Genomic DNA, 23,273 nt, shown 5'->3' on the forward strand with positions numbered 1-23,273 from the left:
TAATTTTATGAAGCTACGAGAATACTTTTTGTCCAATAATGGTGGCAGACTGTCCCAGGAAAGAAGAAATTGCTGAATCAAGTAAAAAAAATATTCTTGCAGCTTCATAAAATTACGGTTGAACCGCTGATTTCACAACTATTTTAATAATGTCCTTACTGTTTCTATGCCTTTTCCACGGTAGGACCCTTGCTGTCTATGAAGGGTCAAAGGATGAACAAAGGTCTTATGGGTTTGGAACGACATGAGGGTGAATAATTATGACAATTTTATTTTTGGGTAAACTATCCCTTTAATATCGGTGCCGATAATCAGTCAACCCCTACACTGCACTGGAGTATTGTAGAGTTTAAGAAGAAATGTTTTGAATTAAAAACGGCAAACATTTCTTCTAATGCAACATGTCAGACAGATGGAAACAGGCTGCAGGCATGTCTAAACAAGAATGTGAAACAAAAAACACATTTTGGGTTTGATTCCCACTTTAGTGAGCAATCATGGCACAAAAGCAGCGTATGCGTTAAAACAGCTTCTTGTTACACTTTGCGAAAGGAGAAAAGCATCCTTCATCTTCATATAAAACACGAGGCATCCTCAAAACTGGCTTACAGCCACACCCAGCACCACATCACACATGCTATTCAGATTTTACAGAAACATATACAACCTGCCTGACACAAGCAAAAACCAAAAATAGTTCTCTTCCATGTAAACCACACGCATTATGAATTCAAACTTAGGTTACACTATTTGCTGAACCACATCAGTCTTCTGTCACAATATACACTTCAAAAGTAGGGTAAGAAGGGAACATCACAGAGTGCTAATTACAAGTGAATGCAATCCAAAGTCTTCAGTGCACATGCGCACACACCAAAACCCTTTAAATAGAAGAACGTCTTTTTGTTTAGGCTCTAAATAGAGGCAAACGCATGTCAGTATTGTAACATCAGATCACGCATCAAAACGGCTTCAAGTATTACAGGGTTTGTATGAGGGAACGCGTAAGGCAAGAGAAACACTTCTACAGCTCCAAACTATATATCTACGAGACGATAAACTGGAACCGGGCTCCTCCAGGACTCTTCTGTGGTTTCATGGCTTGAATAGTATAGTGTGAAATTGCACGCTTGTTGATGGATCTCAAGATATTACTGTCCTATTGAAATTAACAAAATGTTGATGGTGAAACTGAAAGTAGCGCTTGGATTTCACAAAACCTATGATGGAACAATGAAGGCTCTGAGATCAGGCTTTGCTTATGGACCCTTATGTGTGCACACACAGACATTGCAAACTTGCCCGCTCAGTGCAAGTTGGAGTGTGTATGTGTGTGTGCTGATGGGAGCTGCTGCTTTTTCTTCCAGTCGTGTCACAACAGCGCAGCATTGTGGAAGTGCTGAGGAACACAGAAGATCTCCATTGAGTTTATTCAGAGGCTTTATGGGGTTTTCCATGGCAGCGGTCCACAGTTACGGGCCTACTGACCCAGTAGGAAAAAAAAAAAAAAGGTAAGACTTAAGTACATAAAATTTCACAGCCATGTTTTATTCTCTTGGTTTTGCATCTCAAACGCCAACTTTAAACCAAAGAGAAAAACAATCCATGCAGTTTGGCCTTACATGGAGAGTTTGCTGAGAGGGTTTGGATGATTGATTATTTCCTCATACTGATGTCGTCATCCTTCAGAATGAATTTCTTCCTCAGTGCTTCAGATATAAGAGAGGCAGAGTCTTCCTCCCTCAGTGAGGTGCACCCACGGTTATATCTAGATAAAGTACACAAAAAACACAGTAATATTATTGACTATATTACTATATAATAATAATAATAATAAACAACAACCGGTATTAATAAGCTTTATGACTGTTTATAATAATAATAATAATAATAATAATAATAAAAGTAGTAGTATTTTTATTATCCTAAATGTAATACACAATAACATTAGTTACTTCACTTGCTTTTATTATTAATAATATAAATCAATCTAATCAGCATTAATACACATTTTTACTACTACTAAAAATAATAGATATTAAACATGCAAGCATACAACATTAATGCCATAACTGCTAATTTATCATAATACAAATAACAACTAATATTATTAAACATGTCAATAGAAATATTAATAGTATATCAATATATCTTATGAAAGCACATAAAACACAATAACATAATTGAATATATTAATAAAGATAATAATAAACATTTATAACTAAATAACTATTAATTTATAATATAAATTATTATTACCATAAATTTACACAAACAAGTATTAATGTGTTGACTATTCATTAAAATAATAATTAGTATTATTATCATTATCATAAATGTAATGCACAATAATGTTAGTGACTAATTATTAATAATAGTATCAATCAACCAATAATAAAATAATAGGCATTAATACACGTATTTTTATACTACTACTACTTACAATCATAGATATTAATTTACTATTAATGCCATAACTGTTGGTATATATTTATAATAATAATAATAATAATTATTATTATTATTCATAGTTAATAGAAATGATATTAGTATACTATTATTATTATTACCATAAATTTAACACTCAAAACAGAATAACATTAACACACCATTATTATACATTTAAAATGATAATAAAATACTATTCATAAATATTAATATCATAACAATTGATTTATATTTATAACAACAATTAATATCACTATGATTGTTCTTTATATATCGGATTACTATCTTAATAAACAAATAGTTAACAGTTAAATCATTTTAAATTATTAATAATCATAATAATTGTATATTTAATATACCATTACTATTCACTTAATAATTATTACTATTCGCAGAATTTGTAGTAATATAATATTAATAGAAATTTCCCGCTCATACATTACCAGTCAAAAGTTATGGAACAGTAAGATTTTTAAATGTTTTTTTAAATCTCTTCTGCTCACCAAGCCTGCATTTATTTGATCCAAAGTACAGCAAAACAGCTAAATTTTGAAACATTTTACTAATTAAAATAACTATTTTAAAATAAAGTTTGTTGTTTGAACATATTTTGAAATGTAATTTATTCCTGTAAGCTATTTTTTGCATCATTACTCCAGTCACGTGATCATTCAGAAATCATTCTAATATTCTGATTTGCTGCTCAAAAAACATTATTACTGTTACTATTACTCTGTTGAAAACAGCTGAATGAATTTTTTTCAGATTTATTTGATGAATAGAAAGTTCAGAAGAACAGCATTTATCTAAACCAGAAATCTTTTATAACATTAGATATGTCTTTATCATCATGTTTGATCAATTTAAAGCATCCTTGCTAAATAAAGGTATTAATTTCTATCATTTCTTCCCCAAAAATGATACTGACTCCAAGTTTGAATGGTATAGTGTATAATATTACAAAAGCTTTTTATTTCAGATAAATGCTGATCTTTGTATCTTTCTATTCGTCAAAGAATCCTGAAAAAAATGTACTCAATTATTTTATATTATCTAAAATATTATTAATATATTATATTATAATGATTTCTGAAGGATATGTGACACTGGAGACTGGAGTAATGATGCTGAAAGTTTATCTTTGATCAGAGGAATAAATTATATTTTAAAACATATTAAAATAGAAAGCAGTTATTTTAAATTGTAAAATAATTTCACAGTATTACTGCCTTTGCTGTATTTTGGATATTTGTTGAGCAGAAGTGAATTCGTAAAAAACATTAAAAATCTTAATGTTAAAAAAAATTGTGTATATGTTGTACAATGAAAAGACCTTCACATAAGAATAAACTGACAAAGAACCAAACAATTTTAAACAACAGCACAAAAAACTGCACTCACCTGTCCTTGCTCATCTTCATGCGGTTCATGTCTTTCAGGATGTCCATGACATCAGCAAAGCTTGTTGATTTTGAAAGAGACACTGTGTCCTCCTCTGGTTCCCGGAAGTCCATAGTAGGGCGATCAAGATCAAAGGTGGCAGATGCAGTCATGGAAACTGGTGGCATAGGATCAGGCACTAGCTCTGACACCTCCTCTTCCTCCTCCTCCTCTTCTTCTTCTTCCTCCTCTGTAACATCACTGATGACAAAGGAGGCCGTAGGGGCCGGCTGATAAGCAGCTGTCTCAAAATGAGCCATGGAAAAACCCACACTAGTATCATCAGGGGACAGCAGGTCAGGGGTTATGGGATTTGAATCTGAAAACAGATCAAACGTTTTTATGAGGGACTGCAAGACAAATCAGTTACAAGTAAATACATAAAATTGACTACATTTTTGCTGGCAAATTCCAAATTAAAATTAACTTACCTTTGTAAAATGTTTGTTTTTTAAATGATAGATAATTAAATGAGGTATAATGAACTACTCAACCTGAATCTGTAGCGACAATCTTGGCAATTTGGGCTCGGAGTCGACTTAGCTCATCTTGTAAAGCTGTGGTGCGGTTTAAAGCAGTTACACCTGGTTTCCTCAGACCCTCGACTCGCCTGCCTTCTCGTCTAAAGTTTGGCACAGACGAGTTCCTGTGCATAACCAGCAGCGGCGTCGGCCTCCACTCGTGCCTCAGGGGACGTGTGTCACTCCTGATAAATATCATTTGTTTAAAATTAACTTTCATCTGAGGATCTAAGACTTTTCAATTCTGCTCTATATCTGGCATAACAACATTTAAAAAACCTGTCAAATATAATTTCAGAGGCGCAACAGATCACTTACCTGACTCTGGCATACGTCTCCTCCTCATCGTCTGCAATCCAGGCAATATCTGCCAATGTAGGCACCATAGGGCCATCCATACGCATTGGCGGAAGGCCTGGGAGCTCCTGGAGAACACATACAGTTGGAGGTCAAAAGTTTACATACACCTAGCAGAATCTCCAAAATGTTAATTATTTTAGCAAAATTAGAGAGACCATACAAAATGCATGTTATTTTTATATTACTGACCTGAATAAGATATTTCACATAAAAGACATTTACAAATAGTCCACAAGAGAAAACAATAGTTGAATTTATACAAATTATGACCCTGAAAAGTTTACATACATTTGATTCTTAATACTGTGTTGATCCACATGTGTGTTTTTAGTTGTTCATGAGTCCCTTGTTTGTCTTAAACAGTTAAACTGACCACTCTTCTTAACAAAAATCCTTCAGGTCCCACAAATTCTTTGGTTTTTCAACATTTTTTGTGTATTTGAACCCTTTCCAACTATAACTGTATAATGTTGAGATCCATCTTTTCAGGACAACTGAGGGACTCATATACCCTGGAAATCCAGAGGTCTCGCGAGAGCACAATTTGAATTGTCTCTGCAAGACACTCTGGCATCGAGCAATGATGCAGGTTACTGCAATACGTAAGCAATTGTGGGAACCAATCAAATCGGTGTATCTGATGTAGGCGGGCCAGAGGCGAGCTAAGCTGATGATGACAGCACTGCGACGTCCGAATCATATAGTAAACTTTGAAAGATCACTGTCGCTACAGATGAACAACAAGTTGTTTGAAACGGCTTTGGCCGCTACAATGAACGAGTTAGACTTGGCTTTCCATATAAAAGAGGAACAGAAAACCGAAAACTCGAATCGTTCCTTTGCAAGAAGGACGTTTTTGCTGTTTTGCCGACTGGATACGGCAAGAGTTTAATCTATCAGTTCACGCTTACATATAATTAGCCGGAGAATAGTAGTGCATGTTTGGCGTGCTGTCCGGTGAAGGGCTCCGAGCTCGGGAGTGGCCCGAACCCAGAGTACGTTACCCCCCAATAGGAGTAGCGAGAACTCGGAGTGATGAGATGGGGTGGTGGAGGTTTACTGATAAACCATCGAGTGAATTGAGGTGAGTCAGCTGTATTTAAACCTATGGCGCTGATTGACTTGTGATGTTTACGCTAAGCATCTGACGCGCTTCTCCCGAACTTTGTTAATGAAACATCATTTAGCTCTGCTGGTAGCTAAGCGTGTATTGTTGTGATTGGTCGTGGCGTTATCCAATTGCGTGCAGTTAGAGTTTCAAATGCATGCTTGGTGCCGCCCCTCGAGTTAGGCAGTTTTCATTGCTCGATCCCAGACCCTTAATCTTAATAGATTAGGGTCTGGATTTTTCCAGGCTAGGACTCATATGCAACTATCACAGAAGGTTCAAACACTCACTGATGCTTCAGAAGGAAACACAATGGGGTTTTTTAATAGAAAGAGTTCTCAAACGGAGTTGTTCAAAACTTTTTTGTTTGTTTTTTAACATATGCCATCTGAACAAGATGACAAAAAAAGAGACACCAAGTGGTCATTTAAAGGGTTAGTTTAACTAAAAATTAAACTCCTGTCATTAATTACTCACCCTCATGGTGTTCGTTCCAAACCCCTAAGACCTTCAATCATCTTCTGCACACTAATTAAGATATTTTGAATGAAATCCGAAAGCTTTTTGACTCTGCATAGACAGCAACACAACACAACTTCTACTTTCAAGGCCCAGAAAGGTAGTAAGGACATCGATTAAATAGTCCATGTGACATCAGTGGTTCAACCTTAATTTAATAAAGCTACGAAAATACTTTTTGCGTGCAAAGAAAACAAAAATAACTTTATTCAACAATTTTTTAATCTTTTTTCACCAGGAGCATCACACATATGCGTCATGGTACGTTTGTAAACGTGTGTTAAAGACACAGGGAAGAGAAGAAACCGTTGAATAAAGTCGTTGTTTTTGTTTTCTTTGCGCACAAAAAGTATTCTCGTTGCTTCATAAAATTAAGGTTGAACCACTGATATCACATGGACAATTTTAACAATTTTTATTACTTTTATGAGTCAGAAAGCTCTCAGATTTCATCAAAAATATCTTAATTTGTGTTCTGAAGATGAACAAAGGTCTTAAGGGTTTGGAACGACATTAAGGTGAGTAATTAATGACAGAATTTTATATGTTGAACAAACAGACAGCTTTAAAATCTAAATTGCATAATTGCATTGTTACTATTTAAGGGAAATTAGCTTTCAATTTTAATGTACTTGGTTAAAAATGACCACAAACAGCCAATGTGTGAGACTTTTTGGAAAAGCTTATGAGGATTAACTTACAACATAAACTGTCTGAGTTCATGAAAGTATAGAGTGTTTTCACAATGTGTCACTGAACTGAATGAAACTTGCATATTTTGCAGTTGAAATGGTCAATTATTGTCATGTTTTGGGCTTTACTAATTGGGCGAGACTTGGAAAAAGATCTGGAGTAGTATAAACTGACGAAAGTTATAACAAATCAAGTAGAAAAGTGCAAAAACTGTATTAGGGAACAAGTTTGTAGTTGGCCAAACCGAACCAGGATTTTCAGGGCAAGAATCTTGACAACATTTGTGTTTGTTCTTATCATTTCCAGTCAGGTAGGTGAAATATTAGGCTAATGTTTAAATTAATACTACTCGTACTCTGACTTTGGTCAGTTAACCGAATGTGTGGCCATATAGGAGATACGCGTGACGTAAGTGCAAACCCTCTATATGCGAGTTTATATGAACAATTTGTATTCCCATACCTGGAAACAAGCCCTGGGACAGGGTTTAAGGGGCAGCGTCGAGCCGATTCTTCTGACCACACTACGAGTTGATCCATGTGGTTTATTTTGCCAAATAGGGATTACCTCCTGAAGAACAAGCAAACAGAAAAAGTCTTAAAATATATAAACTTTGACACAACAAGAATAAAACAGCTCTTCTAGATGTTTATCTACTTACGGCTTCTGTTTCCATTTTGCTGAGAGTGAAGAGAGAAAGCACCACCGCCTTTGAATGTATAGTAGTGTTTTGATTGTTATTATTATTATAGGACACTGAACATGTTCATTAGGGATGAGAGTTCCTTTGCCTTGAAATATGAAAATGAAAGAAAAACATTAGATATTTTATCCTTCATGTGCAAAACCACCTAGAATGCTGGTCTAGAGATCGCATATAGTTTAAAAGAGCAGTTAATGTTTTTGCAGTTGCTGCATACTGAGTGACTCCTATGTGTTAACGTTAGTTTATAAATCAAGTTTATAAAGTAAATAAAGTGTTAAAGCAAGGTGTCAGCACAGATGTTTTATGACGCTCCATCGCTGGGTTATATAATTTATTTATATACGTAATCAAAACTATAAATCAAGAAGTAAATATTAAGATAGGCAGAGTAATACCAGTATATATCTAAGAACAAACAAGAAAATTGGCAATTTAATGAACAGCCGATTATAATAGTAAAAGGTCAACAGTGCAAACTGGTAACATAAATAAAACAAAACCGAAAATGTAAACAAGGTAAACAAACCAAAGGCGTCCTGTGACCCTCATTCCTTCTTTTAGCATATTAGCTAACAAACGACCTTATAATGTGCAGCTGCTAATAATGCATTTAGAAGAATTATAAGACATACCGTGAGGGATCAGATTAGATCAGTTTATTTTTCTGCACTTGTGCAGATTACTCTGGTTTACTGTGTATTGTGAATCGCCTTGGCTTCCTTTCTCCCTGTTCCGTTAGCTGATTAGCTGTTAGCTCAGCGCGCCCCCGGCTGATTTGCAAAGAGTGCATGAGTCGGAAGTGCGTGTGGTAACAGCGTCCTGTGATTGGTTGCAATTCTGCATTTATTACCTCAGCGTCCAATAGAATTAGGCGTTTACCAGAGCTTTAAAATGCAAAATAAAAGTCAACCTGCACATAAAGTTAAAACATTCCGCTTTGTATGTAGATACAAATAAACGTATGTATATAAAATCAAAATAGAATTAAGATTTTATGCTTAGGAAAATGTAATACAGACGCTGCTGGTTTATATATTGTTATTGTTTGGTAAATATATAAAAATGTAATAATAAAATAAAATAAAAGTCACCCTGCAGATAAAGTTGATATACATGCTTAGCCATACAACGCTGAAACAAATGTAGATTTATAAATTGAAATATATATAAAGAGAGAATTTCAGTCGGTGCATTCTACAACGACACTTCGATTATAACTGGGAATTTAAGAAAAAGTTCGAGTTTAATCGTTCGGTCCGGTTCTGTTATCTAATGACTGGTGATAGATTCACTGCAGAGGCATCAAAACACATGACAGCGCATCATGAGGAGCATCCCGATCAGCTGGTCGTTATACGGGATCATTAAAGACCCAGGTAAGCCAAATGCATATATTTAATTATTTTAAATCATTATATTTCAAGTTTAGTGGAACACATAAACGCCAGCACAGTAAATGGTCCATCATTAGGATTAACGTTACTCCTAAAGAATTTTAACCAGGACCTATAACAAATATTTATCAAGGATTCAGTAAAGCGACAGTACTGAGTATTAAAGTGTTTATTATTAATGTAAATATCTGTTATTGTAGCTGCGAGACACAGAAGTGCGACATTGTGATGGAGCTCGGGCCTGCAGCACCACAGACAATATCAACAAACCGCATCTTGTGCTGTTTTGTGATTATTACTTCGACATTAAATGACTGAAACCGCTTTAACCATCTGTTTTTAGATGCTTGTATATCTTAGATGAACCACATAATTACCGAACCTGGTATTTGCTTGTAATATTGGGTTCCAGTAGGCCAATTTGCATATATCTGTTTACCTGTGCGCTTTAATAGACTATATGGTCGAAAAGAGAACATTTATTTTGTTTTTAGCCATTGCAAAATTGCAAAAGCATATATGTTGAGTAAATTTAAAAAGTACAGAGACTAAAAAAGGTGAAGGAAATAAACTGTTCATCGCCCCTCTTCGTCTCACATTGCAGGTTTGCTGTAGAGTGCAGAGAATGCTGATGAGGATGGTGAGAAGAAGGAGAAAGATTTTCAGATGCCGACACAGCAGTGGGCAATCGTTCCATCACTGATTCTTGCACTGAAAGGGTAAACATTTTTGACTGGCCTTTTCTCAATCTCAGCAGTCAAACCTCATGGACCACAGAGCTCAGCGAGACAAGAGCAGGGCAAGCTACTTTGGAAATGTTAAAAACAGGTAAGGTTTGGCTGGGTTTAAAGAAATGGATGAAAAGCTCAATATAAGACCTATGTCATCTTTTGGGTTCAGATTGGGATCAAAGCTGCCTGCTGGAATTTCGCAGCCTCCAGGCTTCATTACTGCTCAGTGTTCTATTGGGGAATTGGGGAAGAGTGTTGGGCAAGAGTGTGTCAAAGGACAGCACCAAATCCGGAACCCCAAACTAAGACAGTACTATCTAAAGGGTACGTTAACTGATTTGTAAAGCACCTAACCACACATTTGTACCTTAATAGTGTTTGATTATAAAGTGACTTTTTTGACAGTTAGAATTAAGGAGTAAGGATTTACACTATTGTTCAAGGTTTGGGGGTCAGAAAGACTTGTTTTCAAAGAAATGAACACTTTTATTTAGAAAGGTTGCATTAATTGATCAAAAAGACAAATGTAAAGACATTTAAAAGGTCACAAAACTTTTTTGTTTCAAATAAACATTATATTCATCAAATAATTAAAAAAATACCGCAGATTCAATATTAAGCAACACATTTTTTCAAAATTGATGATAATATGAAATGTCAGCATATTCGCCTCATGTGTCACTGATGACTGGAATAAGAGATGCTGAAAATATGCTTTGCCATCACAGGATTGAAATGCATATTAAAATATATTAAAATACTAAACAGTTGTTTTAAATTGTAATAATATTTATTGTATTTTTGATCAGAGAAATGCAGTCTTGGTGAGCTTATGACCATTTATTCCAAAAACATTATAAATATATATCTTAAATGATCTTAAACTTTAATATTGTGGTATACATTAAACTCAACTTGCAGTTTTTACACGCTTACATTATAAGTGTTGTAAATAACATACTTGGATTCAACTGTGACTGTCACACAAAGATTTAAAATTAGTTACTGCTTGTTAAACATTCTCTGTGTGTCTTTAGTTTAGACAGCTGAAGAAACAAACTGACAAACAAACACATCTGCTTTGGCTCTAGTTGATGCAGCTTGTGTTTTGCATTTTGTTTTCATAGAGGCGGCATTTCCAGCTAAAGATCCAGCATTGAAGACTTTGGAGTCATGCAGAAACAGTGAACATGGAGTGAGTAAAGTTTTAAAGCTTATTCACACACTCTATTGCCTTCGTAATACTGTTGATAAAAGATAGACGCCTCCATAAATATAACAGCCAACGTTTATGTCATACGTTACTGTCATCTACTGATAACTTTAGAACAAAGGTTACTGGAAACACCCCAGGCTGTCTAGTCAAGCTGCGAATTATGTGTAATGAAACAGTCTAAATGGATATTTCTAGGAGAAGATGGAAACTTAACAGCAAATATATTGGGAGAATATCAACTGCAAAGAATTTGGTAACTAATATTTCATTATTTGAAATGAATTAACCAGGAAATAACATTGATGACCCAGCAAAATCTCTTCTCTTCTCTACTTATTGTATCTGTTATTTTCTTATGTGTGAGGTGAATTATTGTTAAATAGTGTTCCACAAAAACACAGTGTTTGAAAATAGTTTGTGTCTGTGGTTATTTAAGCTCCACCTGATGAAGTGTGTTGCAACACTCCTTTTCTGCCATTTAGAAACAAACTGACTTGCATTAGTATGCTATGAAGTATGCTGGGTTTAAACAGTTTCAAGTCTAGAAATGATTGTCAAAGTGCTGAAAGTTGTGCTGTAGGTTTCACATTAAAAAGTTAAAGGTCCCATATTGTACACATTTCTGGAGGTTTATTTTATTTGTTGATGTCCTTAAGAATATATTTGCGGTATAAGTGCCAAAATCCATCTCAATATATTTTTACAGCTCCTTTTTTAGGAGCTCTGTCAAAAACAGGTCGATTTTGGCCCATCTAATTAATATTCATGACCCTCTCTTCTGATTGGCTTGTTGTTTTCTGAGTGACGCACAACCAGGCCAATCACAGAGTTGCTAGACCTAAAGCTCTACTGGGGCACAGGCCCCCCATTACTCGTTAATTCAGTTGTTGCATGTAGTTTCATGTCTTTATTTTTGGATTAACAATGTAAATTATAACTCAAATTTGAGATTTTACTGGGGCACAGCATATTTTTACTGGGGCACGTGCCCCAGTAAAAAGGGTCTAGCAACGCCCCTCAACAGGATATTTTAGAATTATCATTAATGTTTTTTTCTTTTTCAAACACCGAATGCAGTAAGCTACATAACTGTTGCTTTAGTAAAGCCCCTTTCACAATGCGCGCTGATTCTGGAAAATTACGGGAACTGTGTGAACCAAAGCCAGAACCTAAAGGCAGTGTTGTAGTAATGATGCACGTTATCAAGCGACTCTTCACAACGAAAAATAACGTTACGTGCAAAGTGGAATGAAGCAGCGATCATCAGGCAGAGCCAGCTCCTCACTATCAGCGCTGAAGCACAGTTTGTTCAGGTTAGTTTCAGTTTAGTGAAACGTACGCGTCGCATTACATCTCACATCCAAACGTCACATGTCTTTATGGGTTGTGTGTAAAGCACACACAGATTCCGGAAAACAACTGTGAATGAACCAAATTAAACAATTCCGGAACAAATCGTGGGACACATTATCCGTGTATTTACCGGAATCGCTGTGTGAAAGAGGCTGAAGTTGACGTGCCGCTGGTCTCTTATATTAACGTTGTTCTGAAGCCTGTGTAATGATCGTAGCTTGACATCTATCGACTGAACAGGGTTTTCTCCACTTGTTTTCGTGTTGTTGTTGCTCAATAATGGAATGGATGCGTTGTTGTCTGGGGGTTTGACAAAAGGAGGGTGGGACGTTGGTTTGTGACTGAAGGCGGTGACTTGAGTCGATCGGACGTCACATCGTTATGGAAGTCACAGCTGCTTGTGAAAATGAACAGCTACTTTAAGCAGGCTGTGTGCAGTTTACTGTGGATTGACTGTTTTGAAACTCATATGGTAGTTAGATAGCCCCTAGACCTTAGTTATCATGAAAAAAGCCAGGAAATTTTGATTTTGACAATATGGGACCTTTAAAGTTAAAACTATGCAAATCATAAGGCACCAGTATAAGAACAGCAGACTTTTGTGTGGATTTGTGATTTACATGTTATCAACCGATATTTGCATGCCTGGAGACAGTTGGAGAAACTTAAGTTTGGATGATCAGATATTACACTGTGCACAGAGTTCATTGATTTGTGTAACATAGAACAAAAAGAGCTCCACCTTCTAGTTTATGGAAAGAATGAAACCAGAAATAAAGGTCAGAATTGTTTCTGCAAAGGCTTTCTTTTATGTTGTCCCTATGTATTTTTATAATGCACAGTAAATCATATTTATTATATTTACTTTACTGTTCAAAGGTTTCAGGTAGATATGATTTTTTACTTTACAGCTCTTGAAATATGTCTATTATTCCCACCAAGTGAAACTGTAATATTATTAAATATTATTATATTCATTGCACTAACTTACAGTAACAAATGACTGTTTTCTATTTTAATATATTTAGCAAATGTAATTTATTCCTCCAGTCTTCAATGTCACATGATCATTCAGGAATCAATCTAATATATGATCCTGGACCACAAAACCAGTCATAAGGGTCAAAATCTGGAATCTGAGGAAAATCGCTTGTAAAGTTGTCCAAATGAAGTGCTTAGCAGTGCATATTACTAATTAAAATTTAAGTTTTGATATATTTATGGTAGGAAATTTACAAAATATCTTCATGGAACATGATCTTTATTTAATATCCTAATGATTTTTTTGTATAAAAGAAAAATCGATAATTTTGACCCATACACTGTATTGTTGGCTATTGCTACAAATATATCCGTGCTACTTACAACTGGTTTTGTGGTCCAGGGTCACATGGTTAACTTTACGGTTCATGTTCTTTAAAGAAATTCACAGTTAAGCTCATATTCATCTATCAGGACAGTTCTGCTACTTATTTACTTAAACACACAGGGAGACTAACTTGGAAAAGGAAAATAATCTATGACAGGAAGTTATAGCGTCCAATGATCCCATTTGCATGAATTCTGCATCTGTGTGATTGGCTCATAGTTTCTGAATGCTGTGACTCTATCCAGTCATCTGATGTCACAGGGCTATGAATAAGGAAATGAGGGGATGTACAGCAGTGTGGAAGGAAGGGAAGTGAAACCGTTGTCAGTCTGACTATGTCTTTCCTTATGAACCACCTCAAACAGTTACCCAAGAACAAGGCCTCGACTTCTACAGACACGGCTTCTGACCTGCATCCTAGACAAGAGCAAAGCCTCGATCATGTACTTGACATTGGTGTTGTGGGAACAGCGACTCTTGTGTCACCTTCCACAGATGCAGAATATGACAAGCTGATGGTAAGTGTGTTTACAAATGAATGAGGGTGTAACCTTAAAACAGCTGGTTGACATTTTATGCTCTTTTGGATGCTATTCTGTGATGGTTTCACAATGGCTTCTTTTCTGCTGCTTTGTGTGATGTCTATATATCTCTCTTAGGATGTGGAGGCGGTTCCTTTACCTGATGGAAATGTATGTCTGTTGGCTCTTCCATCTGAATACGCTCAGGGGGAGGGGTCAGCTGGCATGTCTTGCCTCAAACTATTCTCTCGTTACATAACAGACAGAAAGGTGTTGTGTTTTTGTTATGCTGTTCTATATTTCTGTTATATTTCATAAAATGCAGCATATTTATTTCTAGCTCTTGATTCTGCTTGGTTTCTTGGTTTTCTGCTTGATTCTCACTAGGGTGTGGTCTCAGGAATATTGTTGGTGACTTCCAGTAAGATCTTCTTTGACCCTCAGAAGTCTCACCCACTTGTTCAGGAGAATGGCTGTGAAGAATATGTATTCTCCTGCTCTGTGGATGATCTTGCCTCAGTGTCCTTCTACAAAGACATCTCTCACATTCACTTCAGCAAGGCAACACACAGGTGCTTCCTGGTTTACTGCTTGGACGCTGTTTCCAAAATTAAAAAATGGCCTTTGTACTGCCATATTATTCAAGCAATAACACTTTGTATTTTAATGTTTGTAACTTTTTTATAAGTATTTTTGAAATGTGCTTCTGTTACAAACTAGAGAAAAGAGAAAATAATAGTTGAATTTATAAAAAATAACCCCATTCAAAATTTTACTTACACTTGATTCTTAATACTGTGTTGTTACCTGAATGATCCACAGCTTTTTTTGTTTACTGATAGTTGTTCATGAGTCCCACAAATTCTTTAGTGTTTTTAGCATTTTTGTGTATTGGAATGCTTTCCAACAATGACTGTGAGATCCATCTTTTCACACTGACTCACTCACTCATATGCAACTATTACAGACTGTTCAAAAGATCACTGATGCTTCAGAAGGAAACACAATGCATTAAGAGCCGGGGGTGTAAACTTTTGAACAAAATGAAGATGTGTAAATTTTTCTTATTTTGCCTAAATATCATATTTTTTTCATGTAGTGCTGCCCTTCAGAAGCTACAGAATATGCTTCTTCTCTGAAATTTACCCTGATCTTCAAATTCAAAAAGTTTTCACCCCCTGGCTCTTGATACATAATTTTTTTCTTCTGAAGCATTAGTGAGCTTTTGTACCTTCTTTAATAGATGCATATACGTTCAAAAACACAAAAATTCTGAATTTGTGGGACCTGAAGGATTTTCTGAAGAACAGCAGGCAGTTTAACTGTTCAGGACAAACAAGGGACTCATGAACAACTATCACTAAAACAAAACACAGCTGTGGATCATTCCGGTAACCATACAGTATTAAGAAACAAGAGTATATACTTTTGAACAGGGTCATTTTTTATAAATTCAACTACTATTTTCAGTAGCAAACTTTATGTAAATGTCTTATGTGAAATATCGTATTCTGGTCAGTACTAAATAAAAAATAACATGCGTTTTGTATGATCTTTTGCAGATTTTTTAAGCTTTTAACCTCAACTGTACATGATGTTTATATATAATTAAACCTTTTTCTTCCAGATTTAACAGTTGTAAGCCATCAAAGAGCAAAAAAGAGCACAAGAAAACCCGTCAGTCAGCATTAGAGTCTGTTCCTGCTCCCAAGTCCTCTGTTTCACATGATCCGACAGCAACTCCGAGTGCAAAACCTGAGGAAGAGGATGAGGAAGGTGGAGAGGCAGGTGACATGGCCGAAGCTGAAAAACAGCTGACTTTGGAGTCCGGGGGAATGCTAACAGCAGCTGCTACTTTCTGTTGTGGAGGACCTGACAGCGTTCAGAGAGGAAACAAAGAATATGAACACACAGACAAAACCGAACAGCAATCATATTTGGAAAGACAACTGTTAGGTAATCACTTATACTAAATAATAAAAACAAAGATTATCTCTTTTTTTTTATCACTAAATTCACTTATTGTTATTGCTCTCTTTACTCATCAGGTACTTGTGCGTCTACATCTAGTGGTGTAAATGGATCTCTGATGTTTGTGAGAATTCGACAGAAGCTTCAGCATGTGAAGAAAAAGACTTTCTCTAAATCTAAAATCTCCTCTAGAGACGCCTGGTTCGCCATGCAGCAGGAAAGGTACGTAAGCCTTACCTAGACTACACAGTCTGCCTAAGGAAATGAAATAAACAGCAAGACAGGGCGGAAATATGCTGGTAGTGTTATAGCACAAACTGCTTCATCTCACTTTCTTGTTTCTTCTCTCTTTCTGACATTTTGTGCTGTAGTTCAGATGAGCTTTATGCTTACCTAAGCCAGCATCGGCCAGACCTGTGCATTCTGGAAGGAGGTGAAGAGGACGAAGCAGAGCGTGATGAAGAGGATTTTGTGCTTCTGGATGAGGAGGAGCAGGAGGAAGAGGAGGGGTCTCCGCTTGAAGGCCAGGCCGGGGAGGACTGGGAGGTCAGTCATTTACATGCTTTGCTCTTTGCAAATATGTTTACACTCACTGCTGTTCAAAAGTTTGGGATCAGTTAGATTTTAAATGTTTTTTAATAGAGTCTCTTATGCTCATCAAGGCTGTAGTTATTTGATCAAAAATACAGAACAAACAGTAATATTGTGAAATATTATTGCAGTTTCTAATATTGGTTTCCTGTTTTAACATACTTTAAAATATAGTTTATTTCTGTGACGCAGTATTGAATTTTCATCATTCATCAGTCATTACTCCAGTCTTCAGTGTCACATGATCCTTCAGAAATCATTCTAATATGCTGATATATTGTCAGTGTTAAAACTGATAATTCTTTGATAAATAAAAAGTAAAACTTTTCTAATAATATAAGTCTTTGCTATCACTTTTTATCTATTTAACACATCCTTGCTTTCTTTTAAAAAAAGAGAACAAATTTACTGACCCCAAACTTTCAAATAGTAGTCTATGTTGTAACACACCATTTCTATTTTGAATAAACACTGTTCCTTTTAACTTTTTATTTATCAAAGAATCCTGAAAAAAGTATCACAGGTCCTAAAAATATTAAGCAGCACAACTGTTTCCAACATTGATAATAAATCAGCATATTATAATCATTTCTAAAGGATCATGTAACACTGAAGACTGGATTAATGATGCTGAAAATTCAGCTTTGCTTCACAGGAATAAATTATATTATATATATATATATATATAAGTATATTAACTAATTTCAGTAACTTATTTCAAATTGCAATAGGTAGATTTCTTAAAGCATCTTGGAGACATCGCCACAGTTCTTCTGGATTTAGTCTCAGTTTGTTCTGTCTCTTCATGTCATTCCAGACAGACTGGATGATGATGAGATCAGATCTCTGTGTGGAGCACTGGCTGTTGTCAGACTCCTTGTGCAAACTAAAATCTCACTGGATTATTACAAATAACTGACTTAAAATCATTTTTTTAGCTGGGGAAAATACTAATTCTGTTTAAAGTCCAGTGCCACTGGGGATTATTAAGAGCCAGCAAAATGCGCTTTTAAGCATCAACAGTTGTTTTTGTTTTTGTTGAAAGTGTGTATAAAGGTCATCTTTAAAAAAAGTGAAATATAGGAAAATAGTTTAAAATCAATGTTTCAATTTTAATACAATGTAAATGTAGTTTATTTTGGTGATGGAAAAGCTGAATTTGTCAGTGTCACATGACAGTGTCTTTCAGAAATCATTCTAATATGCTGATTTGGTGTTTGTGTGGAAATCTTCGAGGATTCTTCGATGAATAGAAAGTTTAAAAAACAGCATTTCATTTGTAACATTATGTCTTTATTATCACTTTGTTATCACAATTGATCAATTTAATGCATCATTACTGAATAAAAGTATTCATGTCTTTGGAAAAAAATATAACTTACTGACTCCAAACTTTAAAACAGTTATGAAAGAGTTGGTCAGTCATACACATGTTGTCCCTTTACAGATGGTGACAGTGGAGGAGAGTGGGCCAAAAGCTGCTGTCTCTGCTGAACCAGAAGATTTGAGTCACATTCTGAACCAGAGTGTCATACTGGATGCCCAACAAGTTAAAGAGGTCAGTATCTAGTACGTACTACCATACAGTCAAACCAAAATTTATTCAGACCTTCAACATTTCTCACATTATCATCACAGTTTATTTGCCATAGTTTTGAAAATGGTTAAAAAAATATGACAGTTAAACTGTGTCAGAACAAATTTATCTTGATAATGTCACGTAACCTTGATAGAAAGGTTAGTTTACACAACTATTGATACAATTAATTTTGTTCAGTCTGTGGTGTAAAAAGGTCACATTAGCAGTCAAAGAAAAAACACTTAAGCAAAACATGATCAGGTTAAAGTGTCTGAATAATTTTTGGTCCCAAATTTTAATCAGTTTTACTGGTAGTCCACAGCATGAAGAATTTTTGGGTGTAATATGTCAGAGTTTACTTTATTTTGCTATCCTCACTTACATAAATGAACTATAGTGTCCTGCACCCACTAGTAATAACATAAAAAATAATACACAATATTGGCAAAAGTATTGGGACACTCACTCACAGGTTTGACTACTGTAGTAATTTCCATGGGTACAGATCCTATTGTTTAAGCATATAATGATATTCTAGGGCAGGGGTCCCCAAACTAAGGCCCGGGGGCCGAATGCGGCCCGCCCCCACATTTGGACCGGCCCTCTGAACAATGCCAGAGATATATTTTTGTTAAATGTGAGCCAAATCATCACAATTAAAAGAACCAAAGACTTAAACTACTTCACTCTGTGTGCATTAAATGTATTTAATAGACAAGTTTTACAATTTGAGTTGAATTACTGAAATAAATGAACTTTTCCATAACATTCTAATTTACTGAGAAGCACCTGTATATCTTTTGAAAAGAAAGGATCATTTGTCTGTCTGGTGCATAAAAAAATAAATAAACTATTCTAGCATTAAAAGGTATAATAAATACAGGTAAAACCATAATAAAATAATAATAATAATAGTAGTCCAGCCCATGGAATTTTCTTTTATAAACTGACCCGGTCCCCATTAAAGAAAATAAAATTATGTGGCCCGCTCAGAAAAAAGTTTGGGGACCCCTGTTCTAGGGGATTGTGTTCTTCTAGTTTGATAGCAACAGCTTTGACAGGACCCTTTTCTATTCTAACATGACAATGCCTCTCAGAAAGTCCTAATCCCAGCTGAACATCTCTGGAGTGATTTTAAATGCAGACTTTGAACCAAAAACTCATCACCAAACACCAATGAATTGTACCTATGGGTGTAGTCATTTTTGACACTTCCAAAACGTTTGCAACAGAGATAGAAATGCAATTTATAAATACATGAATTGTTTCCATCTTTGTTGCCACAGTTTTGGAAGTGCCTTCTTCTGTTCTAAAGAGGGGGGTGTCCCAATACTTTTGTCCATATAGTGTATGTACAAGTCATTGGTGTTTGGTGATGAGGGCCCTGTCAAACCTGTTGCTGTAAAATTCAAACCTGTTCATTAGAAGGAGGTGTCCTAATACTTTTAGCAATATAGTATGTCTGGTGCCTGAAGAATTTTTGATTTGACTGTACATGAAATATGCTTACCCAAAGTCATGCTTTGCAAAAAAAAGACTTGACTTGATTCTGAAGGCCAAGTGTGTTTAATTAGTAAATTGTCTTCACTCAGATCTCAAAAGAACTGCCTCCACGTACAATCGGACACACGTGGCAGCTGTCGTACAGCACGGACAAACACGGGGCCAGTCTCAAGACTCTATACAGAAAACTCAGCACCACTGACTCGCCTGTGCTGATTCTTATCAAGGACCACAACCAGCAGGTCATACATTTTTCACAGCTCTGATCAGAATGGGCATTTAAAGCTCAATAGTCGCTGTTCATGTGATTTTAAAGAAGTTGTTCCCTCCCAGAATAAAAAAAAATCCTGATAGTTTATGCACCCCCCATGTCATCCAATCATGTCGCAAAGACATTACGTTTTTTGAGGAAAACATTCAAGGATCTTTCTCCATATAGTGGACTTCAATGGTGACCAACGGGCTAAACATCAAAAATGGAAATTTCAATGCAGCTTCAAAGGGCTCTACACGATCCCAGCCGAGAAATAAGGGTCTTATCTAGCTAAACAATCGGCCATTTTCTCAGAAAAATACAAATTTCTATACTTTTTAACCACAAATAAGCAGAGGCTGTGGTACCGACCCAGTGTTTACAAAGCAAAAGTGCAAAAAAGTGAAATCCCCTTTACAAAAAAAAGATGTCAGGCGATTTTGAAGTTGGAGGAGAAAATGAGTTTTTCACCCAACCGCGCATGACCTTTCCAACATGATTACACAATGTGTAAATATGCGCATGCGCACTGCAAAGATAATGCAAGATGAAAATTTGTGATTAAAAAGTGTATAAATTTACTTTTTTTTTTTTTTTTAAGAATGACTGATCATATCGCTAGACAAGATCCTTAATCCTCGGCTGGGATCATGTAGATCCCTTTGAAGCTGCATTGAAACTGCAATTGGGACCTTTAAATCATTGGCCACCATTGAAGCCCACTATATGGAGAAAAATCCTGGAATGTTTTCCTCAAAAAAACTTAACTTCTTTGCAACTGAAGAAAGAAAGACATGAACATCTTTGATGACATGGGGGTTTGTAAATGATCAGGAATTTTTTTATTGTGGAAGTGAACTTTGCTTTAATTCCCCACAATGAATTGAAATATTGCTTCTAAGACAGATGTTTTGCTCTTGTAAATGTATATTGGTTAGTTACTGAATGGTTTTTACTACTACTTAGGTTTTTGGGAGCTTCCTCTCACATCCGCTGCATCCTAGTGAGGCATTTTATGGAACTGGAGAGACCTTCCTATTCCTGTCTCATCCACGCTTTAAGGTAAATTCCAATAAAGACTTTCAGAATATTTATTGTCAGTGAGGGAAACAAATAGACAGGTGTACAATGAAAATATCTTTTAAACGCCTTCAACTTTCCATTTGTTTCCTTTAAGTGTTTCCACTGGACTGGAGAAAACTCTTTTTTTATCAAAGGAGATTTGGACTCTTTTGCCATTGGAGGAGGAAGGTACATATTGGTATTGTGCAAAAATGTTCATTTGCAAATCTAAATGCAGATCTTCTTCTTAATTTTAGATTTATAAACCTAATTTGTCTCCTTTCATCCCAGTGGTCACTTTGGTTTGTGGGTGGACGAGAGGTTATTCTTGGGCAGAAGCAGCCCCTGTTTTACCTTTAATAACTGCAGCCTGTCTGAGACCAACGACTTCACGATTCTAGAGTTGGAAGCCTGGACATTCGGCTGACACGACAAGCATTGAAAATAATCCAAAACATCATGATTTAGTGGAAATATGGCCATTAACAGACAAACTAATTCTTTAGAGTTTACTGACACCTGTAAATCAAAGGAAAGAGGCAATGCGGACTGTGAACAGCGGATATTCAGCTCGAAGGTAAGTCAAGGGAATGAAAGCTCACCTAACATCTTTACCACCATGATGAAGAAAACCCGTTTTGTCTTGTGATTAAGATGCTTTTGGGTCCAGTTCATTATTTGAATGTGTGCACTTCATCACAAGAAATAATATTCTGGGACAGAATGGAGGACTGTCTGCATAAATAACATCATCTAAGCAGTATGTGTTTGTACTGGTGAGGTTGATCACAGATCCTGTGGTTACAGCTTGAATACTGTGATGAGGAACTTTTTTTATCCGTGTTGAATAAGCAACGCCCTGACTAAATATGACTGATTAAAGCCTCGTCCACTTTTCGTCAGCACAGCAATGGCTATAAACACTGGTTTAGGCATTAGTTTAAACCCACAGCTATACTTTTACACATGGAAAAGGTTTCTCAACACTCAAGCCAAAACAAAACCAAGACAAAAATGACTTTGGGTCAAATACCACACACATAAACATCACACAACCCTCAGTTGCATGTTTCTTGAGTCTTATGAGGCTTTTTGTGTTGCAGTCTTTTCTTAGACATCCACAAAAAGTCTTAAGTACATGTGTGGATGGGTTTCCAGACTGTAGGAAAGCCTTCTTTCTGTAAATAACTCTTACAATGGTAATAACATCAGTTCACTAAGTTATCTGTACAAAAAAAAAATGATAGTCCTACAAAACCAATGCAATATTTATACATGTGAAACTGGAGTCACTCAGTACTGAAAGTGTTCATTAACTCATTATCTAATAAATGATCAGATTAACAACAACACTGTTTTATTTATTTAAAAAAAAAAAAAAACATTTGACACCGGTGGAGAATTGCATTTACACAAACTGCAGTTACTTTTTTCATGCACTACCATTTAAAAGTTTAGGGTCAGTTCGAAATTGTAATTTTTATTCAGCAAGGACGCTTAAAGAAAACTCAGTCATTAATTAGTCATCCTTATGTCGTTCCAAATTTTTGATGAAATTCAAGCTTTTTGACCCTTGTAAGCTTTGTAAAATTATGGTTGAACCACTGATGCACATGGACTATTTTATCGATGTCCTTACTACATTTCTGTGCCTTGACCGTGGTAGTACCCTTACCATCTTTGAAGGGTCAGAGAGCTCTCGGATTCATAAATATCTTAATTTGAGCTCAGAAGATAAACAAAGGTCTTGTATGTTTGGGGAGTAATTAGTGACAGAATTTTCATTTTTGGGAGAACTATGCCTTTAAATTAATCAAAAATGACAGTAAAGACATTGAACATTCTATTAATCTATTTCACTCAGTGTCTACAAAAAATATTAAGCAGCACAACTCTTTTCAACATTGATGAAAAAGAAGTTTCTTGAGCAGCAAA

The 23,273-nt window shown here is 35.7% G+C and overlaps 2 protein-coding genes across 4 annotated transcripts; one reads left to right on the forward strand and one right to left on the reverse strand.

Annotated features, from left to right (window-relative positions):
• Positions 1–460: 460 nt before the first annotated feature.
• Positions 461–8,566, reverse strand: LOC141284836 (mitochondrial fission regulator 1-like). Of its 2 annotated transcripts, none has more exons than XM_073817856.1 (8): positions 8,428–8,566; positions 7,751–7,880; positions 7,552–7,659; positions 4,728–4,834; positions 4,383–4,594; positions 3,850–4,207; positions 1,623–1,768; positions 461–1,480 (listed from the first exon to the last, which is right to left on the reverse strand). In XM_073817856.1, exons 2-7 carry the CDS (start codon positions 7,763–7,765, stop codon positions 1,657–1,659), a joined length of 912 nt encoding a protein of 303 aa, XP_073673957.1. In that variant the 5' UTR covers positions 7,766–7,880; positions 8,428–8,566; the 3' UTR covers positions 461–1,480; positions 1,623–1,656. The 2 variants fall into 2 exon arrangements, with proteins under 2 accessions (XP_073673957.1, XP_073673958.1); XM_073817857.1 differs by having other exon boundaries at positions 461–1,483.
• Positions 8,567–8,901: 335 nt separating this feature from the next.
• LOC141284918 (oxidation resistance protein 1-like) lies at positions 8,902–22,688 on the forward strand. Of its 2 annotated transcripts, XM_073817948.1 has the most exons (15): positions 8,902–9,171; positions 9,794–10,017; positions 10,090–10,244; positions 11,048–11,115; positions 14,224–14,376; positions 14,518–14,649; positions 14,767–14,951; positions 16,007–16,335; positions 16,428–16,572; positions 16,722–16,896; positions 18,389–18,499; positions 20,113–20,265; positions 21,243–21,338; positions 21,454–21,527; positions 21,630–22,688. In XM_073817948.1, the coding sequence occupies exons 2-15, from the start codon at positions 9,956–9,958 to the stop codon at positions 21,763–21,765; spliced, it is 1,974 nt and encodes a 657-aa protein (XP_073674049.1). In that variant the 5' UTR covers positions 8,902–9,171; positions 9,794–9,955; the 3' UTR covers positions 21,766–22,688. The 2 variants fall into 2 exon arrangements, with proteins under 2 accessions (XP_073674049.1, XP_073674050.1); XM_073817949.1 differs by lacking the exons at positions 8,902–9,171; positions 9,794–10,017; positions 10,090–10,244; positions 11,048–11,115 and adding an exon at positions 11,277–11,389.
• Positions 22,689–23,273: the final 585 nt, after the last annotated feature.

This window comes from Garra rufa, chromosome 14, assembly GCF_049309525.1.
Source record: "Garra rufa chromosome 14, GarRuf1.0, whole genome shotgun sequence".
NCBI lineage: Eukaryota > Metazoa > Chordata > Actinopteri > Cypriniformes > Cyprinidae > Garra > Garra rufa.